Here is an 18,822-nt window from a genome sequence, read left to right on the forward strand (position 1 = left end):
GAAGGAGCAGTTAGAGTATGGTTCAGCAAGATACCCTTAGGAACTATTGGAAACTTTGAACAACTCAGCAAGGGTTTTGTTCGTCATTTCATTAGGGGGCAAAGGCATAAAAAGCCAACTGGCCATCTTGTCAATATTTAGCAAGCTGAAGGAGAATCACTAAGGCAGTACATCACTTTGTTCAATAAGGAGCTGTTGCAGGTAGACGAAGTTGAAGATCAAGTCATCTTAACAACCTTCCAAGCAGGATTGCTACAAGGAGATTTCTTCTTCTCAATTAATAAAAGTCCACCAAAAACAGTAACGAAGTTTCTTTGTAAAGCCCAGAAGTACATGAATGCAGAGGATGCAGTGCTCGTAAAGGAGATGAAAGGGAAAAGAAAGAGAGATGAAGGAATAAATAGCAATTGGGATAAGAAGAAGGAGACACGAACTGGCACGGACAGACCATAGGGAAAAAGAAGGAGCTTCTAGATAGGAAACCCAAGTTCACCAACTTCACTCCTCTAATAATGCCAATCGAGCAGATCCTTACGCAAATAAGAAACGATCCTTCACTGCAATGGCCAAAGCCAATTAGCACTCTAGTAGAAAAAAGGGATAAGAGCAAGTACTGTAGATTCCATTAGGACCATGGGCATTGTATTGATGAGTGTAGGCACTTGAAAAACCAGGTGGAAACTTTAATTTGACAAGGGAAGTTGCAAAAATACGTCAGAAAGATGGAGTCATATAGATACCAACAGAAGGACGACCAGGACAAAACTCCAGAGGTAAGGGATAGCTAACCCCCTGCAGGAGAAATAAAGATGATCTTAAGAGGATTGACTGTAGGTGGAATGCTAAAGTCCCTGAAAGAAGCATAGGGGAGAGAAATAAATAGCGACCATTCGCGGGTCCCTCCAATGAAGATGCCAAAGAATGACAAGTCTGATATTGTCTTCTATGGGAGAGACAGTCACGACATCAAGCAACCCCATGTCGATCTGCTAGTAATCATGCTTAGAGTAGAAGAATTAAACATCTACCGAGTGTTCACTGACAATGGAAACTCAACAAATATTGTCTACTTGCCCGCGTTTCAGCAGATGAAGTTGGATAAGAAAAGGATCGGGCCTTTCACCTCGCCTCTAGTAAGCTTCATAGGGGATAGAATCGTCCTTAAAGGCATTATCACTGTAACTGTGATCATAGGAACTTACCCAGCACAAGTCACCAAGGAAATTGATTTCCTTATAGTTGATTGCCTTTCAACGTACAACATCATCTTGGGAAGGCCTGCACTTAACAGACTAAAAGCAGCGACATCAATATATCACTTGAAGGTGAAGTTTTCAATAGGCCATGGAGTAGGAGAAATTAGAGAAGACCAAGTTTTGGCAAGAGAGTGCTATCAAGCTGCTTTAGCATTAGGAGAGAACCACACATGGGTAATCAATGAACTAGAACCCATTCCCGAGTCGTTAGAAACAGCACAAGAAGTTGAGAACATCCCAGGAGATTTGACGAAGGTATTAAAGATCAGAACAGCACTCCCAGCCTCAGAGAAATAGAAAATGATCTTCTTTTTAAGGGCAACCCAAGATGTCTTCGCTTGGAAACACGAGGATATGCCCAAGATTAATGAGAAGGTCATACATCATCATCTCAACGTCAACCCAAAATGCAAACCTGTACAGCAGAAAAGAAGAATATTTGCACCTGAATGCAACAAAGCTGTAACTAAAGAGGTATAGAAGCTGCTTGAAGCTGATTTCATTAGAGAAGTCTTATATCCAGATTAGCTAGCAAACATGGTCATGGTAAAAAAAAGCAACGGTAAGTAGAGAATGTGCGTCGACTTCACAAACCTGAATAAGGCTTACCCAAAAGACAGCTTCCCCTTTCCAAGGATTGATTAGCTAGTAGACTCAATTGTTGGACACAAGCTATTGAGTTTCATGGATGCATTCTCTGGTTACAACCAGATTCTTATGGACGAAGACAATCAAGAGAAAACCTCTTTCATCACTAGCCAAGGGTTATACTGCTACAAGGTGATGCCCTTTGGATTGAAGAATGTAGGAGCCACCTACCAAAGATTAGTGAACCATATGTTCTCTCACTAGATCAGAAGGAACATGGAAGTATACGTGGATGATATGCTGATGAAAAGCAAAAATTAAGCCAACCACTTGGATGATCTCAAAGAAACCTTCAACACACTACGTAAGTACAATATAAAATTAAACCCTGCAAATTGTGTTTTTGTTGTTGCTTCAGGAAAATTCTTGGGATTCATGGTGTCCCAATAGGGAATAGAGGCAAATCCAGACAAAGTAAAAGAAATAATTGAGGTCAAATCACCAAAAACAATGAAGGAGGTACAGAGCTTGACAGGGAAAGTTGCAACCCTAAACAAATTCATCTCTAGGGTAACAGACAAATGCATGTAATTCTTTAAGGTATTGAAAAAAGCCTTTCAATGGAATGACGAATGTTAGGAAGCCCTTGCCAAGTTAAAGGAGTACTTGGCGAAACCACCTCTATTAAGCCCCTCAGTGATGAGGGAGAAGCTGTTCTTCTACTTAGCAGTATCCAATACTGCAGTACCTTCAGCATTGATCAGAGAAGAAAGGAGCGTTTAGAAGCTAGTTTATTATACTAGTCAGGCATTCCAAGGAGCAGAAGCAAGTTACCTAAGGATGAAGAAGATAGCTTTCGTATTATTGGTCGCCTCCAGAAAGCTCAGTCCTTATTTCCAAGCACACCCCATCGTTGTTATGCACAGACCAGCCTATAAGAAAGACAATGAACAAGATAGATGCAGTAGGATGTCGCATTCAATGGGCAATTGACATCGAATATCGACCTCAAGAAGCAATCAAAACCCAAGTACTGGCAGACTTCATTGCAGAATTCACTTATCCCTGCAAGGAAGAAGAACCCCCCATGGAAATATGGACGGTCCAAACAGATGGGTCAGTCACGAGTTCTTATACCTCTAGAAGGAGAAGCACTGAAATATGTAGTCAGGTTATAGTTCACATCAACAAATAACGAGGCAGAGTACGAAGCATTGCTAACAAGGCTGACTCTAGCAAAGGCTCTAGGAGTAAGGAATCTTATTGTCCAAGCTTATTCTCAGCTAATAATTGGACAAGTGAAGGGAGATTATGAAGCCAAAGAAGAAAGGATGCAGAAGTACTTAAAGATCGTCCAATGACTCTCACAACACTTTGACAGTTTGGACTTTGTACAAATCTCTCGAGCCAAAAATTTAGAAGCCGACTTTCTAGCAAGATTAGCCTCATCGGACGATTACAATGCGACCTCCAAACTATGTGTAGAGATAAGAGGGCGTGATGAAGATAAAAGAGTAAGACGAGTGGATAATTCCCATCATTTGTTACTTGAAAGAAGGATGGCTCCTCATAGATAAGACAGAGGTAAGGAAGATAAAAATTAGGGCAACTCGCTTTGTCATTATTGATGACGTGCGGTACAAACGAGGTAATTCACTCCCATATCTAAGATACACCAGTTCAGAAGAAGCAGATTATGTGCTCTGCAAGATAGATGAGGGAACCTATGGAAACTGCACTCAGGTAAGAACCTTAGTAGGAAAGGCGCTCAAAGCAAGGTATTATTGGCCAACCCTACAGAAAGACGCATACAACATTGTTAGAGTATGCGACAAATGTCAACGCTTTGCAAATGTCCAGATGAGACCAGGAGAGACGATGACACCCATCTCCTTACCATCACCTTTTGCCAAATGAGGAATTGATATTATGGGTCCATTCCCATTAGAGAAGAAGCAACTCAGATTTCTAATAGTCACAATTGATTATTTCACAAAATGGGTAAAAGCAGAGTCAGTGATGACGATAACAGAGGCTAAAGTCACAAGCTTTGTGTGGAAAAACATCATTTGTAGGTTTGGAGTCCCACATGTCATAATATTAGACAATGGAAAGCAGTTTGACAACCCCAACTTTTGAAAATTTTGCCAAGACTTAGGAGTCAAGAATCACTATTCTTTTCTAAGACACCCTCAGGCCAACGCCTAGATAGAAGTGACAAATAGAAGCTTGCTAAAAATTATCAAAACTAGGCTTAAGGGGGTAAAGGGGGCATGGCCTGAAGAACTACAAAATGTCCTTTGGGCATATAGGACAACCATGAGAGTTCCAACAGGAGAAACACCATTCAGATAGACATTTGGCACTAAGGTCGTCATACTGGTGGAAGTAGGATTGAAGAGATACAGAGTCAAAACATATGAAGACCAAAAAAATCAGCAGGAGCTTAACCGCAATCTAGACCTAATGGACGAATTCAGAGGAGAAGCTATGAAGCGAATGGCCAAGCATAAGGAAGCAATGACCAGATACTATAACAGAAAGGATAAGGTGAGAAGGTTTAACATAGGACACCTCATCCTTAGGAAGGTGTCACAGGCAACAAAGGACCCATCCCAAGGAAAACTTGGACCAGCCTGGGAAGGCCCCTATGAGGTAATCCGTCATTCTAGAGAAGTCTCTTACTACCTGAAGTCTTTAGATGGCCAAGAACTACCTCGACCATGGAATATAGAACAATTGAAGAAGTACTACCAGTAAGAAACGCTTTGCATTTCAAGTTGCCTAACTTTCATATTAGTATATATGACAACCATTACTTTCGTCATTCATAAAGTTAAAAATACATGAAAGCATTATCTATGCGTATTTGTCAATAATTAGCCATGATCTGCCATGTGTAATACATACTTATCAACAGTCATCCATGATCTATCACTATCAAAATGTGTGCAACGCTAAGGAGTCATCCTTGGGAGATGTCTCAGGGATCTCCATCATTAAAATTTCAAACCAAAAAGCTATTCATGCACAGTCAACGGTATCATAGCCATTAAAGTTGTTGGTACACAACTACCAAAGTTGACTAAATCAGAGTTGTTCGAATACAACCGACATAATTGTCATTCAAGATGAAACAAAAACGGTTAACCGAAAAGGCACTCCAATACCACGACTCTAAGTCATTAGTAGAGCGCAACATCGTCATTCAAACATGACTCAATAAAACGTTGTTCAAACACAACTAAAAAATACAAAGTTGTTCAAATACAACTGACATCGTCATTCAAACATGATTCAATAAAACACTGTTTAAACATAGCTAAAAAAAAAATACTAAGTTGTTCAAACACAACTAATATCATCATTCAAACAAGACTTAATAAAACGCTGTTCAAACACAGCTGAAAAATACTAAGTTATTCAAACACAACTAACATCATCATTCAAACATGACTTAATAAAACGCTGTTCAAACATAGTTAAAAAAAAATACTAAGTTGTTCAAACACAACGGACATCGTTATTTAAACATGACTCGATAAAACGCTATTCAAATGCAGCTAAAAAAATACTAAGTTGTTTAGACACAATTGCCATCATCATTCAAACATGACTCAACAAAAAATTATTCAAACACAGCTAAAAATACTAAGCTGTTCAGACACAACTACCATCATTATTCAAACATGACTTAACAAAAAGCTGTTCAAACATAGCTAAAAAATTTTAAGTTGTTCAAACACAACTAACATCGTCATTCAAACATGACTCAACAAAAAGCTGTTTAAACACAACTAAAAAATGTTAAGTTGTTCGAACACAATTAACATCATCATTCAAACATGACTCAAGCACAGCTAAAAAAAAATGTTAAGTTATTCAAACACAACTAACATTGTCATTCAAATACGACTCAATAAAAAACTATTCAAATGCAAGTTAAGTATGAGAAAGCTATTCAAATACGAGCTAAAAATAAAAATTGTCCCAGCACAACTAACATCGTCACACAAGGTTTTCAAAGCAAAAAAGAGTTGGTTACTACAACTAAAAGCAGGAAAATCGTAACTTAGTCTATCATAGTCAAAAAAATTGTTTAATTGCCCAAAACAACGGACCCAGAAGAATTGTTTAGTTGCCCAAAACAACTGGCCCAAAAAGAAATATTGTTCTTGCCCTGCAAGGAAATAAAAAGAAAAAGAAAAGAAAAAGGTAAAGTTACTGCTCATCAGGGACAATGTCTGTAGGGGTTATAACAGTGGCCTCCTTCATTCCTTCAGTAACGTCTGTGGCTTCCTTCATCACATTCTCTGCGGTGGCCTCAGCAGACAGGAGCTCTTTCTCAACGTCGACCACGGCCAAACCAGAAAGGTCCAAGCCAGGGTGGAATTTCGCCATCCATTTCACGAGAAGATCAAAGCCCTCCACCTAATACTTACATAATTCATTAGAGTACTCATTAGAGTCTTTGAAATCCTGTAGCGCCGTGGCCTTAACGTTCTCTAGCTTCAGCTCCAGGTCACCAATCTACTTGTCCTTCTGCTTGCAGAAATCTTCCTCCACTTGTACGCTCTTCTCCAAGGTTACCAGGCGTTCCTTGTCATTCTCAACCTCGACAGTGAGTATAGCAACCTTGTTCTTAAGCATCTCATTCTCATCAAATAAAGACTTGACCAAAGGCTTAGATGTGGGCACCTTCTTTTCTAAATAAAAGAGCTTCCCATAAACGAATAGGGACTCCCCCAAAGCCGACAAAGAAATTTTCTCTCAGCAGAAGAAAACTAAAAGAAAAAAAGAAGAAGTAGAGACGACTAACAACACATACCTGCACAAGCTTTTGGATGTGAGACAACATCACCTCACCGGATGACTTCACCATCAGAGAGCTCAAATCGTCCATAGAAAGTACCTCGTGGGCCTTTAAAGTTGCTGCATCAGCGTCATCCCAAAAGGTCGGAAGGAAGGATTTACCACTAGCCTTTTTCTTTTTCTTAATCTCCTCCCCACCAGAGGCAATCATCTCCATTGACAAAGTTGGAGAGATAGGGTGCTTAGCAGGTGAGTGAGCATTAGGAATTGTTGTTACAGAGTCTTTCTTAGAAACATCACCAGTCTTCTTCTCAGACAAGAGACCACTGATGGTTCCACCCTTAGCCTTCTTCTCTTAAGCCTCAGCTAATTTCTGTTTGCTAAACCTAGTTGTCATTCCTGAAAGGACGAAACAAAAGTTAAAAGAAAAAAAAAAAGAGAAAGAAAAGAAGAAAAGAATGAAAAAGGTAGAAACACACACTCTTTTTCACAATTTCCAAACTTTTTTGAACCTTAGTGGACAGTTTCGAACCTAGAAAGTGTAAAGACAAAGTCTGAGGAGAAACAAGCTTGTCAAAATCTTTGACAGACTCGAGATACTCCTTTACTTTCTCAACATGATGCTAGTAACTCTTCTTCAGACAAGGATGTTGGGGAATTGCAAAATAAGAGCACTAGTAAGCCCTCTATCATTGTCACTCATAAAGAAAGAGAAAAGCAATCGAAAAGACGAGAAAGACGCATCAGACACAGGAAATCCCCAACTAAGAAAAAACTTGGGGGCTTGGTCCAGGGACGAACTCCTAATCACTTCCAGATATAAAAAAGAAGTTTTGCTTCCAGTTTCGAAGAGACGATAGTTAAGCAAGGATTAACCTAGGAGCCCTATCCCATGGCTTAAACTCATAATAGCCGGGGTCCTTGGATTTTCTCAGACGATAAAAATGGAAGAATTCGTCCCTCCTAATGACATCCCTATCATTGGTGGACATCCATACCACCATACAAGAGATGAGAATCCGCCACAAGTTAGGCACTAACTGTGCCGGAGCAAGATGCAAGTAAAAAAAAAGTTCCTTAACAAAGGGATGAAAAGGGAAACGAAGGCCACTAGTAAAATTGGCCTCATAAAAAAAAACCTCATCGGCGTAAGAGTGACAAGCTCTTTCTTCGTCACTCGGGATCCTAATTTTTACAGAATCAGGAAACTGAAATCTATCTTTGATCTGCTGCTTGTCCTTCCTTGTGAGGGAACACGAGATAGTCCAAGCTTTATAGGGGGTAGAAGTAGAAGTTGCTTCCGAGATCATGCAATCATCAGACGAAGATAACCCTGTCTCGAGATCACTAGACCTCACTTTAGACATCTTTAATAACCTGACTACCCTAGCAGAATGAGAAACTAGAGGGAATAACGAAGAAAGAAAAGAAGTGTATGGACAGTCCGCCCCTATGAAGAAACAAACTCTCTTAAGACACTCCCCCTCTACAGACTCATATAAACAGCCTAAATGAGCAAGAAAGAAAGCTATCGAGGGACAAGCTACCCTAACAACAAAATAATTACCATGGAAAAACCAAAAAAGAAGTAGGAGCACGAAGGACTTACCAGGGAATGTACGACGGAGAAAAGGAGCTTAGAGAAGAAACAAACCCGAGAATGGAAACTGAATAAGGAAAAAAATACAAAGAAAAGGAAAGAGGAGGGAAAATTTCAAAACAAGTGGCCAAAACACGTGCGGGAAAACCGAGACATGTCCACATGATGAGCGCATCCTAGCCGTACACATGGCGTTCAATTGCTCAAACATCAAAACCGTCATAAATGCGTAGTACATGGAATACGAAGCGTTAGATGGATTTGTTCTTATCTCATCTAAAAGACAAGAAAACGAACAAAAGGGATAGCTGATGAACCAGAAATTTATGGTCATCATTACGCGAAGATCGTCATTCACCCAGAGAAGATGTTATGCATTTATCAAGCACATTGATGATGAAATGTAATGGATGGAGCAATGGTCATAGAATGAGCTATGATCTCCAAACAAAGATTCTGTAATGCATTAGCCGTTGAGCATAAATGCAGCACATCATTGCCCATTAATGAGGCACATAACTATAAAAGAGAAGACAACAGAAGTTAAAGGTACACACAAATACTCTACGAAATTATTCTTAACTCATTTTCTCTCTAGAATCTTTCTCCCTTACTGACTTAAGCATTGGAGGCGGTTTGGCTGATGCCACACTGGCGTGTTACTTTTCCCTTTAGTTCATTTTGCAGGATTCTCGCCTACGGAGATGATCCCATTCACAGCATCGTCCATATGCTACGACGAGGAGCTCAACTGTTGAATTTTCGCATCATCAATACCTGTATCAATTTGTGAATATAATGACTAACAAACTTGTGAGAAGGTACAGCAGAAAGGCCCCTTAGCTCCTCATCAGTGATGACGTTGTGGGCTCGGCCAATTACAGTAGCTTGGTCCTCCCAAACACTTTTCCAAACCTTGCCTTTCCCTTTGGAACGAGTGACGGGAGGAGCGATGGCCGATGAAGGAAGTGGATCCACCACCTTTGGAGAAGGAGTTTAGGAAACAGGAGCCTGGAACAAGGCCAAAGGGGTAGGCCCTTCAAAATTTCCTTCCCCAATTTTTCACCTCTTTGCATCAGAGGCCAACGAAGACAGAGGCTCACTCTTCATGCTCCTTAGACGAGCATACTTGTCCTTACTTTGTGAGCGTACTTGTCCTTACTTTGTCTAGTCGCCATCTCTGCAAAAGACAGACACTCGTTATTATAAAGAGATTTTCTCATCATAAGAAGTGCGTAATCGTCAGTATAAGGAAAATTTCTCACCATTCAAAAGTTAAAAAAAAAAAAAAAAGGAGAAGAAGAAGAAGAAAGAAGAGCGAGCATACTCCCTTCTTCGAGAGAAATTTTTTTCAGCACTAATTTGAAAGTTTCAGGTCCAAGACAGCACTTGTATAACCGATGAGCACCTACAAGACCCTTAAAGTCCTCAAAAAAAAGAGTAAGAGCAAACTCCAAAGCAGCTTCAACACGTCCTTGGTATCGCTCCTCCAACTCAGATCATTCAACAGCTGCAAAGCAAATAAGAAAGAAGGTTAGAAAATTAGAAATGAGCAAAACGAAAAGAAAACAAAAACAAGAAGAGAAAAAGAGCGCACCAAGAGTGGTTATTTCTCATCTTCGCAAAAAACCTTGGGACCTTACCCCAAAGGTCGTTGCTTAACATCTCAAATTCTCCAGACACAAAAAAGTAACGTGATTTCCAATCATGAAAAGCAGTAGGAAATTTATGGACTACCTTGGTCTGCTTATCCCAAGGAGAGAGTTCAAAGTACTCGTAGTGGGTAGAAGGTTTCAAATTATATAAAAACAGAAATTCATTCAGGGTGATCATCTCCCTGTCATGAACCTTAAACCATATGGCGATATAATTGACGATCGTCCTCTAGGCATTAGGAATAAGTTGCTCGGATGCAATATTAAGATTGGATAGAAGGTGGTATATGAAAGGGTGAACAAGAAACCTTAATCTACAGGAGAAAGCAACCTCATAAAAGCTCACCTCCTCATGAGCAAAGCTACAAGATTTCTCACCATTATGAGGTAGCCTAGAGACAACCTCGCTAGGAATTTGGAATCTCCCCCTAATGGATTCCAAATCCTTATCGTCTAAGAAATATTCCTTAGAAAGGCATGGAATGGAGTCATAGACGAGGATGAAGAAGCTCGCAAAGACGAGTGAGTACTCAAAGAAAGAGTCGAAGACTTGGGAAGTTTAGAAGGAACTGAATGTCTCAAAGAAAAGGATGGCTTTGCTGGAATAATTTCAAAAATGAAATTGCTGCTAGAAGAGGAACTAGACTTGGATTCACCAACCCTAGCCTCGATTTCTCTATCACCCATTTCTACGTGATAAGAAATCAAGGAATGACAAATCAAGGGGTAAAAATTGAGAAGCACTAGCCTAAAAGCAGCATAATCACGGGGAAGAAATGATCCAACTTGAGGATGTTTTCCACTATGCTTTGCAAGAAAATCTCCTAATCTAGCAAAGAAGAAGGAAACAAAAGGACACTCACGCCGAACCAAAGACAAATCAACCATAAATGGAGTTCTAAGAAGGAGAATCTTACCGAGATTTTGAGAAGTAAGGAGTTTTGATACTTCATACCTCAAATATGGAATCGGTGTAGAAAGAGGAAGAAAGGAGATGAAGAGTTTTCTTTTCTCTAAAACGAAAAGCTTGGTTTATGGCGCCAAAAGCTCAAAACACATAAAGACCTTCACACGTGAAACCAAGGCATGAATTACATGTGGCCAGTACTTGACAAAAAATCACGTCTCCATTAATGAGATGGGACGGAAATTTCAGGAAGAGGAAAAGCAATCAGAAAACGCCAGAGTTATTCCTCTACTCGTCTTAAAGAAGGAACGACTAAGGAATAAGGGGGCAACTGAAGAGCCATATTTAATCATAAGACCTTTAGTTAATTTGGTCGACTATGAGATTGTAGACCGTCAGTAAAATTAGTTGTCAGTAACACTGACAACCGTTACACACATTAATGATCCGATTCTAAATCCTTCCTTAACAAGGTCTGGACGTTACGGGCTTCAGCAGACAGCCTTAGACAACTAAGCTGACCATTGTAAAACTGTTACAAGACTTTAAACAAGGATGTAATGGCATTCAATAGGCTGTTCAAAGCCTCCAATGTTTGGCACAATAAATGCCCTGAGCATTTATTCACAGACATGCTATATAAGGCAAACAACAACAAGTGAGTAGGGATGAATGCATACACTTACGCTCTATACTTAGACTATCTCTTACTTTATTCTGTTTTTCAAGGAGATAAACTGACTTAAGCATTGGTGGCTCCCTCAGGACCCTAGGTGCCCTCTTACATTGTTTCTTTGAAACAGGTATTGACGGTTGTCCATACCAGTGATGAGGAGCATACTGACGAGAGGCAGTTTTCTGCTTCATCAACTTGTATGATCTTTTTCCCATGTTATTAGAGCATTCGCATTTGGTATTTACAAAAAATTTCATTTTACACCACACCAAACATCCCATTTCTTAATTATCTCATCTATTTATTAAAATATTATTTTCACCAACTCTTTCCCTCTCTCTTCCTCTTCATAAAAAATAATTAAAAAAAACCCAGCCACCACAAGGAAAAAAATCTAACCACCACCCCCATCAACCACCGACATCAACACAACCAAAACCATCACCATCAGCCCACTTTTCCTTTCCATTTCCTTGTGTCTAAAAGCTTACCACCACCATAAAAAATATTAAAAAAAAAACCTAGCAACCACCAAGAAAAAAAACTAACCACCACTGCCATCCAGCAAACCCACCACGCTGCCGACCAATAACCACAACCACAACCACAATAGCCACCACCATGCCAACCACCAAACCCATTAAAACAACCACCAAAACCCATTAAAAAAAAAACCACCAAACCCACAACCAACAACAACCACAAGAACCACCAAGGGTAAAAAAAAAAAAACCACAAAGAAACCCACCACATCAATCTCATCAACAACTACACCACCATGCCGTCGACCACGACAATCTAGTAACCCACCAGCCAAACTCGCCGACAACCATGCCACCACGTCTGTCTCCACCTCACCATGCCACCACTCCAATCAGCAAACCCAAGACTAAAATCCACCAACCCATGACCAAAATCGTAGCAACCCACCTATGGTGGCAACTAGAGAGAGAGCGACAGAGAAGACAGAGAAACAGAGAGAGGACAGACAGAGAAAAGAGGGAAACAGAGAGAGGAGGGAGAAGAGAAGGGAGTGAGGAAGACAGAGATGAGGGAGAGTCAGAATAAAATAATGATATTTGGTTTTACAATCTATGAATAGTAAAGTGTAAATGTAGAAGTGTATTGTAGTAAGATTGTAAAAAATTTAGCAAATAAACACCCAGGTAATGCATGTATTTGGTGGTTTAAAGCTAAAAAAATAGGATATCTGGAGTTTAGAGCATCCGCATTGGACTTGCTATATGCCAAATGCAAGGCACATTTGGCATACAAGCCCAAAAAAAGGCCAGCAACAGGAAGGCCATATGCTAGAATGCTAAAAAAATTTGAGATATAGCTACAGTACCATCTCAAATGTAAGATGGTACTGTAGCTGAATTGCATAATTTTTTTTTTTTTAATACTCTCGTTTCTTTCTCCTCTCTCCTTTTAACCCGGCAAATTCTCTCTCCTCTCTCATTTTTTCTCTTTCTTTTCTCTCTCTTCCTTCTTTCTTTCTCATCTGCTATTTTCAGACCCAAGACCCCGTGGTGGAGATCGGCGGGATGGAGATCGGTGGGTGGCGAGATTGGCACGGCGGAGACCGGTGGAGCTGTGGTGTTGTCATTGGCGTTGGTGTTAATGGTCTTTTTTTTTTTTTTTTTTTTGGGTTTACTGGTATATGTGATTGGCGTTGTGGTGGCTGTAGCGTGGCGGAGATCGGTGGATGGTTTTTCTGGCTTTCTGGGTTTGAGAAATTTCTACGTTCGTGGGTTTGTGGATAATGGGTTTGTGGAAGAAATTTCTGGGTTTGTGGATAATGGGTTCGTGGGTTTGTGGAAGAAATTTCTGGGTTTGTGGATAATGGATAATGGGTTTGTGGATGGGTCGGTGGAAGAAATTTCTGGGTTTGTGGATCGGTTAAGAAATTTCTGGGTTTGTGGAAAATGGATAATGGATAATGGGTTTGTGGATCGGTGGAAGAAATTTCTGGGTTTGTGGAAAATGGATAATGGATAATGGGTTTGTGGATCGGTGGAAGAAATTTCTGGGTTTGTGGATAATGGGTTTGTGGTTTTTTTGTTGGATAATGGGTTTGCTGGTATAAATTTCTGGGTTTGTGGTTTTTTTTGCTGCTTAATGGTTTGCTGGTTTCTGGTGTTGGTTTTTTTTTTTTTTTTGGGTTGATATGGATGAAGGAGGGTGGATGGTGGAGGAGTTGTGTGGAGGAGTTGGGATTTGGAGAAGGGGCTGGAAGAAGGTGAAAATAAAGGAGCAGAGGATTCTGGAAGGGACAGGGGAGAAAATTGATAAAAAACAAAGAAAACAAAAAATATATTTTATTACGTATATATATTATTTTAATGAGTAGAAGATGAAAATAAAGTTTTGGGATGTTGAGTATATTGTAAATGGTATGGTATAATTGAAAAAGTAATTTTTTAAAATGGTAAAATAAAATGAGATATAAGATTGGGATGTGGATGCTCTTACAACTCTAATGCTCTTAGATCTTTAAATTATTTAGTCGATTCCCTTGCAACATGGGCGCCCTTTTGTAATTGTCATAGTGTCATCGCCATCTCCTCTCTCCCCTCAGCTATTTTGTAGGTAGTGAAGGCAAATGATTGTGGCTGCGGATCTTTTCCTTAATAAATTTTGTACGGGTTCCGCTATTGCATGCCTTTAAACTGTTAATCATCTATTTTAGAAATTTTTTTATGAAAAAAAAAAAAAAAAAAGAAACTGTAAAAAATGTTAATCACATTTTTCATTTTTTCATAAAATTTTTTTCAAATTCAGACAACTACTCTCTTGTTGAAGTTTAGAACTATGTGCAGCTAATAAGAAATAATACTAATCCATAGAAGATCTCTGTTATGTTATTGCATGCGTTGCTCTAAGAGGTAAGAGCTAACATGGCATCCACTCGTGACATCGTACCCTTGTACGCAACACTCCTCGACGCTTGCTCTTCCACCAAAACCCTCCAAAATCTCAAACGTCTTCACGCCCGAACAATTAGACTCGGCATTTCCCCTCACGACTTCATCCGAACTAAGCTCATCTCCTCCTACGCCTCCTGTGCCCAACTTCACCAAGCTAACCTTCTTTTCTCCTTTGCCACTCGCCGACCCACTTACCTTTTTAACACTCTCATCAGAGCCTACTCATCTCTCAGTCTCTTCTCTCACTCTCTCTCCCTTTTTCGCCAAATGCTCCTTGCTGCCAAACCCATTGACCGCCACACGTTGCCCGTTGTGCTTAAATCGTGCGCCGGGTTATCGGCTCTACGGCTTGGCCGGCAAGTCCACAATGCGGTTTTGGTTAATGGGTTTACCTTAGATTTGGGAAATTCAAACGCGTTGATAACAATGTATGTTAAGTGTGGTGATTTGGAGAATGGGCGTAAGGTGTTTGATGGAATGCCTGTGAGGAATGAGATTTCTTGGTCAGCGATGATGGCAGGGTATGGAATGCATGGGATGTTTGGTGAAGTGTTTGGGTTGTTTGATAGGATGTTGGAGGCTAATGAGAGGCCAGATGGCGTGACTTTTACGACGGTACTGACAGCATGTAGTCATGGCGGTTTGACAGACAAAGGGAGGGAGTATTTCAAGATGATGCAGGGGAGGTTTGGGGTTAAACCAGGGCTGGAGCACTATACGTGTATGGTGGATATGTTGGGGAGGGTAGGGCAGGTGGAGGAAGCGGAAAAGTTGATTTTTGGAATGGAGATAGAGCCTGACGAAGCTCTTTGGGCCGCATTGTTGGCTGCTTGTAGAATTCATGGGAAGCTGGAGGTGGCTGAGAGGGTGGCAGAGAAGTTTTATGGGAAGCGACTGAGTGTAGAATCTTTGTGAATCATTTTCCTGCTTGGACTTAAGATTGTTGCTTGAATGAGTTCTATAGTTCAAGAAGCTATGTTGGGGAAGATATTTTGACTTCTTGGATCACCATGAAAATTGAAATTCATTTCTAGAGCTGAAGCATTTAGCAAGCGAACAGATAAGAGTGCTCATTTCACCTTTGCCAGCTTCTTCTTTTGAGAAATACTTTTTGGTGGCAACTCATGGAAATGCCATATCAAAGTATACCATAAATTCTTTGGTTTCTTTGCTCTTCCTTTGCGTGGTTTAAGTGTTTCTTGATGACCTCGCTATCAATATTTAAGTGATATTGATCGGCGAGGGATGATAAGAACACGCTACAAGTTGTTACATTGACCAGAAGATAAAAGGGGTTGGTATTTCATGAGTTGTAGAAGAGCTGAACTGAAGCTACTATAAAAATGTCCAAAATTGGGGAAAGGAGCCGTTAGGATAGTTTGGCCAACAAATAGAGATCATTATACTTTTCAAGAATATATTCATAAATTTTAAGGTGACACACTTCTTTCTTTATACGGATGTTATGTTCGTTATTGTGTCTTTTTCAAGGGATTGAGGTTGTGAGTTGTGAATAATGATTGATTTGAGATTATGACAATTATCATCATCATAATCTGCTCAATTAAGCTCTGTAAGGAGCTATTTTTCAGTGTAATTTTTTTTAGTTCCATACCTAGCTTGGTTAATAACATAATATGCTTGTACAGAAATATTGAATTAGCAATTTTATTTTCTATGTAGACTATGACGATGTATTGGCTTTCATTCACCTTGACATTCAGGCTTCATTATGATTGGTTCCCTGTATGTCATTCTTCCTTTTGCAGCTCTAGTTACAACAGTATGTCAAGATTGACTGACTCTTTCTATACATATATCATTCTTCCTTTTGTAGTCTTCCATTTTGCATTAAAATATATACTTGTGTACCCATACACGTGTGTATGTGTATCCATATATACTTGTAACATCTGCCATTTTTAGATCATTAGCTTTGCATTGTGGTGAAAGAGACTCAATCTAATTTAAAGAAAATGCAAAAAATATCCCTGAATTTTGATTCAAAATCAAACTGATCTCTTACTATTATTTTTTAATTTGAAATTTCAAACCTGTGAGGTTAACGAAATGACCAGATTGTTCTTTTTGTAACACTTTGGTTGGTTCCGTAGACAAAAAAAAAAAAAAAAAAGTTATCACACATGTTACACATGCTTTCTTTTAATAAAGAAAAAAAAAACTTTAATGAAATTGTTTGGATTTTCTTCTTCTTTCATTTCCTCAATAGATTAATTAGTCATGGGTTCTGGAGCTAACAAAATTTCACATGCAATTAATCTAAAACAGAAATTTATAGGCAAAAAATATGATGTCTTTAGCTTGATCAGTATTTCACAAAAAAACATATATTACATTCTTCTGTCTGTTGCTAAACCCTCAATAATGTGTTTTAATCATCTTCATAAGATTCATTTTCAAAGGTTTGAGGTACATAACCACATAGTTTCAGTTCAAGGGACAGAAGCTCTAACATTGCATGAATGCGATCTGTTTCAGCATGGCAGTTATCGCCAGCCACAAATTCGTGAATGCTACAATCAATTTCAATTGAACTAGATCCCGGTTTCTTTTGTATTCCACGGGCCTTCATTGTCCTTCTAATCTTGCTAGCACCATCCCACCTACCAATGGCTGCATACATATTCGCAAGGAGAACATAATTGGAATCGCCACTGGGGTCCAATTCAGAAAGATAATTCATTAACCTTTCAGCCAAACTGACATTCCCATGAGTCCTACAAGCAGCCAGCAATGACCCCAACACAACTTCATTTGGCTTCATTGGCATGTTTTCTATCACATTCAGTGCATCTTCCAACCTCCCTGCACGGCTATAAAGATCCACTATGCAGCCATAGTGCTCTATTCTAGGGGTAATTCTATGAACTCTCTTCATTTCATCAAAGAATTTGAGCCCCTCATCAACTAATCCAGCATGGCTACATGCAGTAAGAGCTCCTGTGAAGCTGATCCCATCCGGCTTGAACCCTTCCTTCTGCATTAAACCGAAGAACTCCAGAGCTTCTTCTACATGACCGTTAACAGCAAAGCCTACAATGATTGAATTCCATGATACCAAGGTTCGCTTCGTCATTTTCTCAAAGATTTGATGAGCAAATTCGATACATCCACATCGGGAATACATGTCTATCAAAGAGTTACTTATCCTAATATTGTCCTTAAAGTCTTGCTTCATAACAAATCGATTCATCCATAGACCCAAACCAAGGGTTCCCAAATTGGCACACGCGGAAAGTACTGCAATAATGGTGACATAATCCGGTTCCACTCTGGCAAGCTGCATTTCTTGGAACCATAGCAACGCCTGCTCAAAGTGATCTTTCTTAACAAACCCACCAATCAAAGCAGTCCAAGAAATCGCGTCTCTCTCAGGCATTTCATCAAACAGCTGTATCGCGTCCTCAACTTTTCCATTCCGCATATACCCATCAATCATAGTATTCCAAGACACCGAATTCTTCACACCCATCTCATCAAAAACCATTCTCGCAAGATCCACGCGTCTGCATTTTGCGTACATATCGAGTAGTGCGGTACCGACCATGACATTGTTTGTAAGCAAACCAAACTTGCGAACATAAGCATGAATTGAAGACCCAAAAGCCACACTCTCAAGTGGGAAATCAGCACAGGCCGAGAGAAGCGTAATGAAAGTGACGTGATTGGGTTCGACCCCAGCTAGTCTCATGCGTTGAAACTCTGCGGCGGCTTCGGGCAGTTGGGCATTTCGGCAGTGGCGAGCAATGGAAGAAGTCCATGAGACAACAGGGTCAATGGTGGGTCTGTTGGTCTGTGGGAGGGAGACACGGTGACGGTGGTTTGGTAAGGAGGAGGGTTGGGTTGGGAGTGGTGGTTTGGGTGTCTTCGGAGGAGAAGAGAGTTGGGTTGGAGTTGCTGTGTTAGTGTAGGCGGTAACGTTCATTTTGTTGTTCAAACTTCAAAATACCGTTTGTTTGATGAGTGGATCGAATTGAAAGAGAACTAGATAGAGAGATGAAAGGAGCTGCAATACCAATGAATGGCTGAGATTGATAGTTGCAAAAAGCAACTTTCAATCTCAGCCATTGATTAAAAAAGTTAAGAAAAAAAAAAAGTAAAAGAAAAAAAAAGTAAAAAGTGAAAAAGTACTGGGAGAGAATGGTGGGTGAATTGCACCCGGATCCTAATCGAAAGGAGTTAACGTATTCTCTATTCACTGTTATTCTTGATGAGTGGCAAATATATTTTTTACAAAAGATAGAATCTGGAACATAGTTACGTGGATTTAATTTTCGCCACAAATATAAAGAGATAATAAAGTATAGGATTGACCAATGCATCAGTTGGCCTAGGGGTAAGGGCCAAGTGCCAACATCAGGCATGGGTTTGAATTTT

At 39.8% G+C, this 18,822-nt stretch overlaps 2 protein-coding genes across 2 annotated transcripts; one reads left to right on the forward strand and one right to left on the reverse strand.

Annotated features, from left to right (window-relative positions):
• The first annotated feature begins 14,248 nt into the window (after positions 1–14,248).
• On the forward strand, positions 14,249–16,257 carry LOC112005216 (putative pentatricopeptide repeat-containing protein At3g11460, mitochondrial). The gene has a single exon (XM_024037473.2). It carries the CDS (start codon positions 14,395–14,397, stop codon positions 15,337–15,339), a length of 945 nt encoding a protein of 314 aa, XP_023893241.1. The 5' UTR covers positions 14,249–14,394; the 3' UTR covers positions 15,340–16,257.
• A 459-nt stretch (positions 16,258–16,716) lies between these two features.
• Positions 16,717–18,619, reverse strand: LOC112005205 (pentatricopeptide repeat-containing protein At1g05750, chloroplastic). The gene has a single exon (XM_024037460.2). It carries the CDS (start codon positions 18,368–18,370, stop codon positions 16,817–16,819), a length of 1,554 nt encoding a protein of 517 aa, XP_023893228.1. The 5' UTR covers positions 18,371–18,619; the 3' UTR covers positions 16,717–16,816.
• Between the last annotated feature and the right edge of the window lie 203 nt (positions 18,620–18,822).

The sequence above is a fragment of the Quercus suber genome, unplaced genomic scaffold (assembly GCF_002906115.3).
Source record: "Quercus suber isolate HL8 unplaced genomic scaffold, Cork oak 2.0 scaffold_19, whole genome shotgun sequence".
Classification (NCBI taxonomy): domain Eukaryota; kingdom Viridiplantae; phylum Streptophyta; class Magnoliopsida; order Fagales; family Fagaceae; genus Quercus; species Quercus suber.

Coding starts and splice junctions, on each gene's coding strand:
- LOC112005216 (XM_024037473.2), top strand. CDS start 14,395: ATGGCATCCACTCGTGACATCGTACCCTTGTACGCAACACTCCTCGAC.
- LOC112005205 (XM_024037460.2), bottom strand. CDS start 18,370: ATGAACGTTACCGCCTACACTAACACAGCAACTCCAACCCAACTCTCT.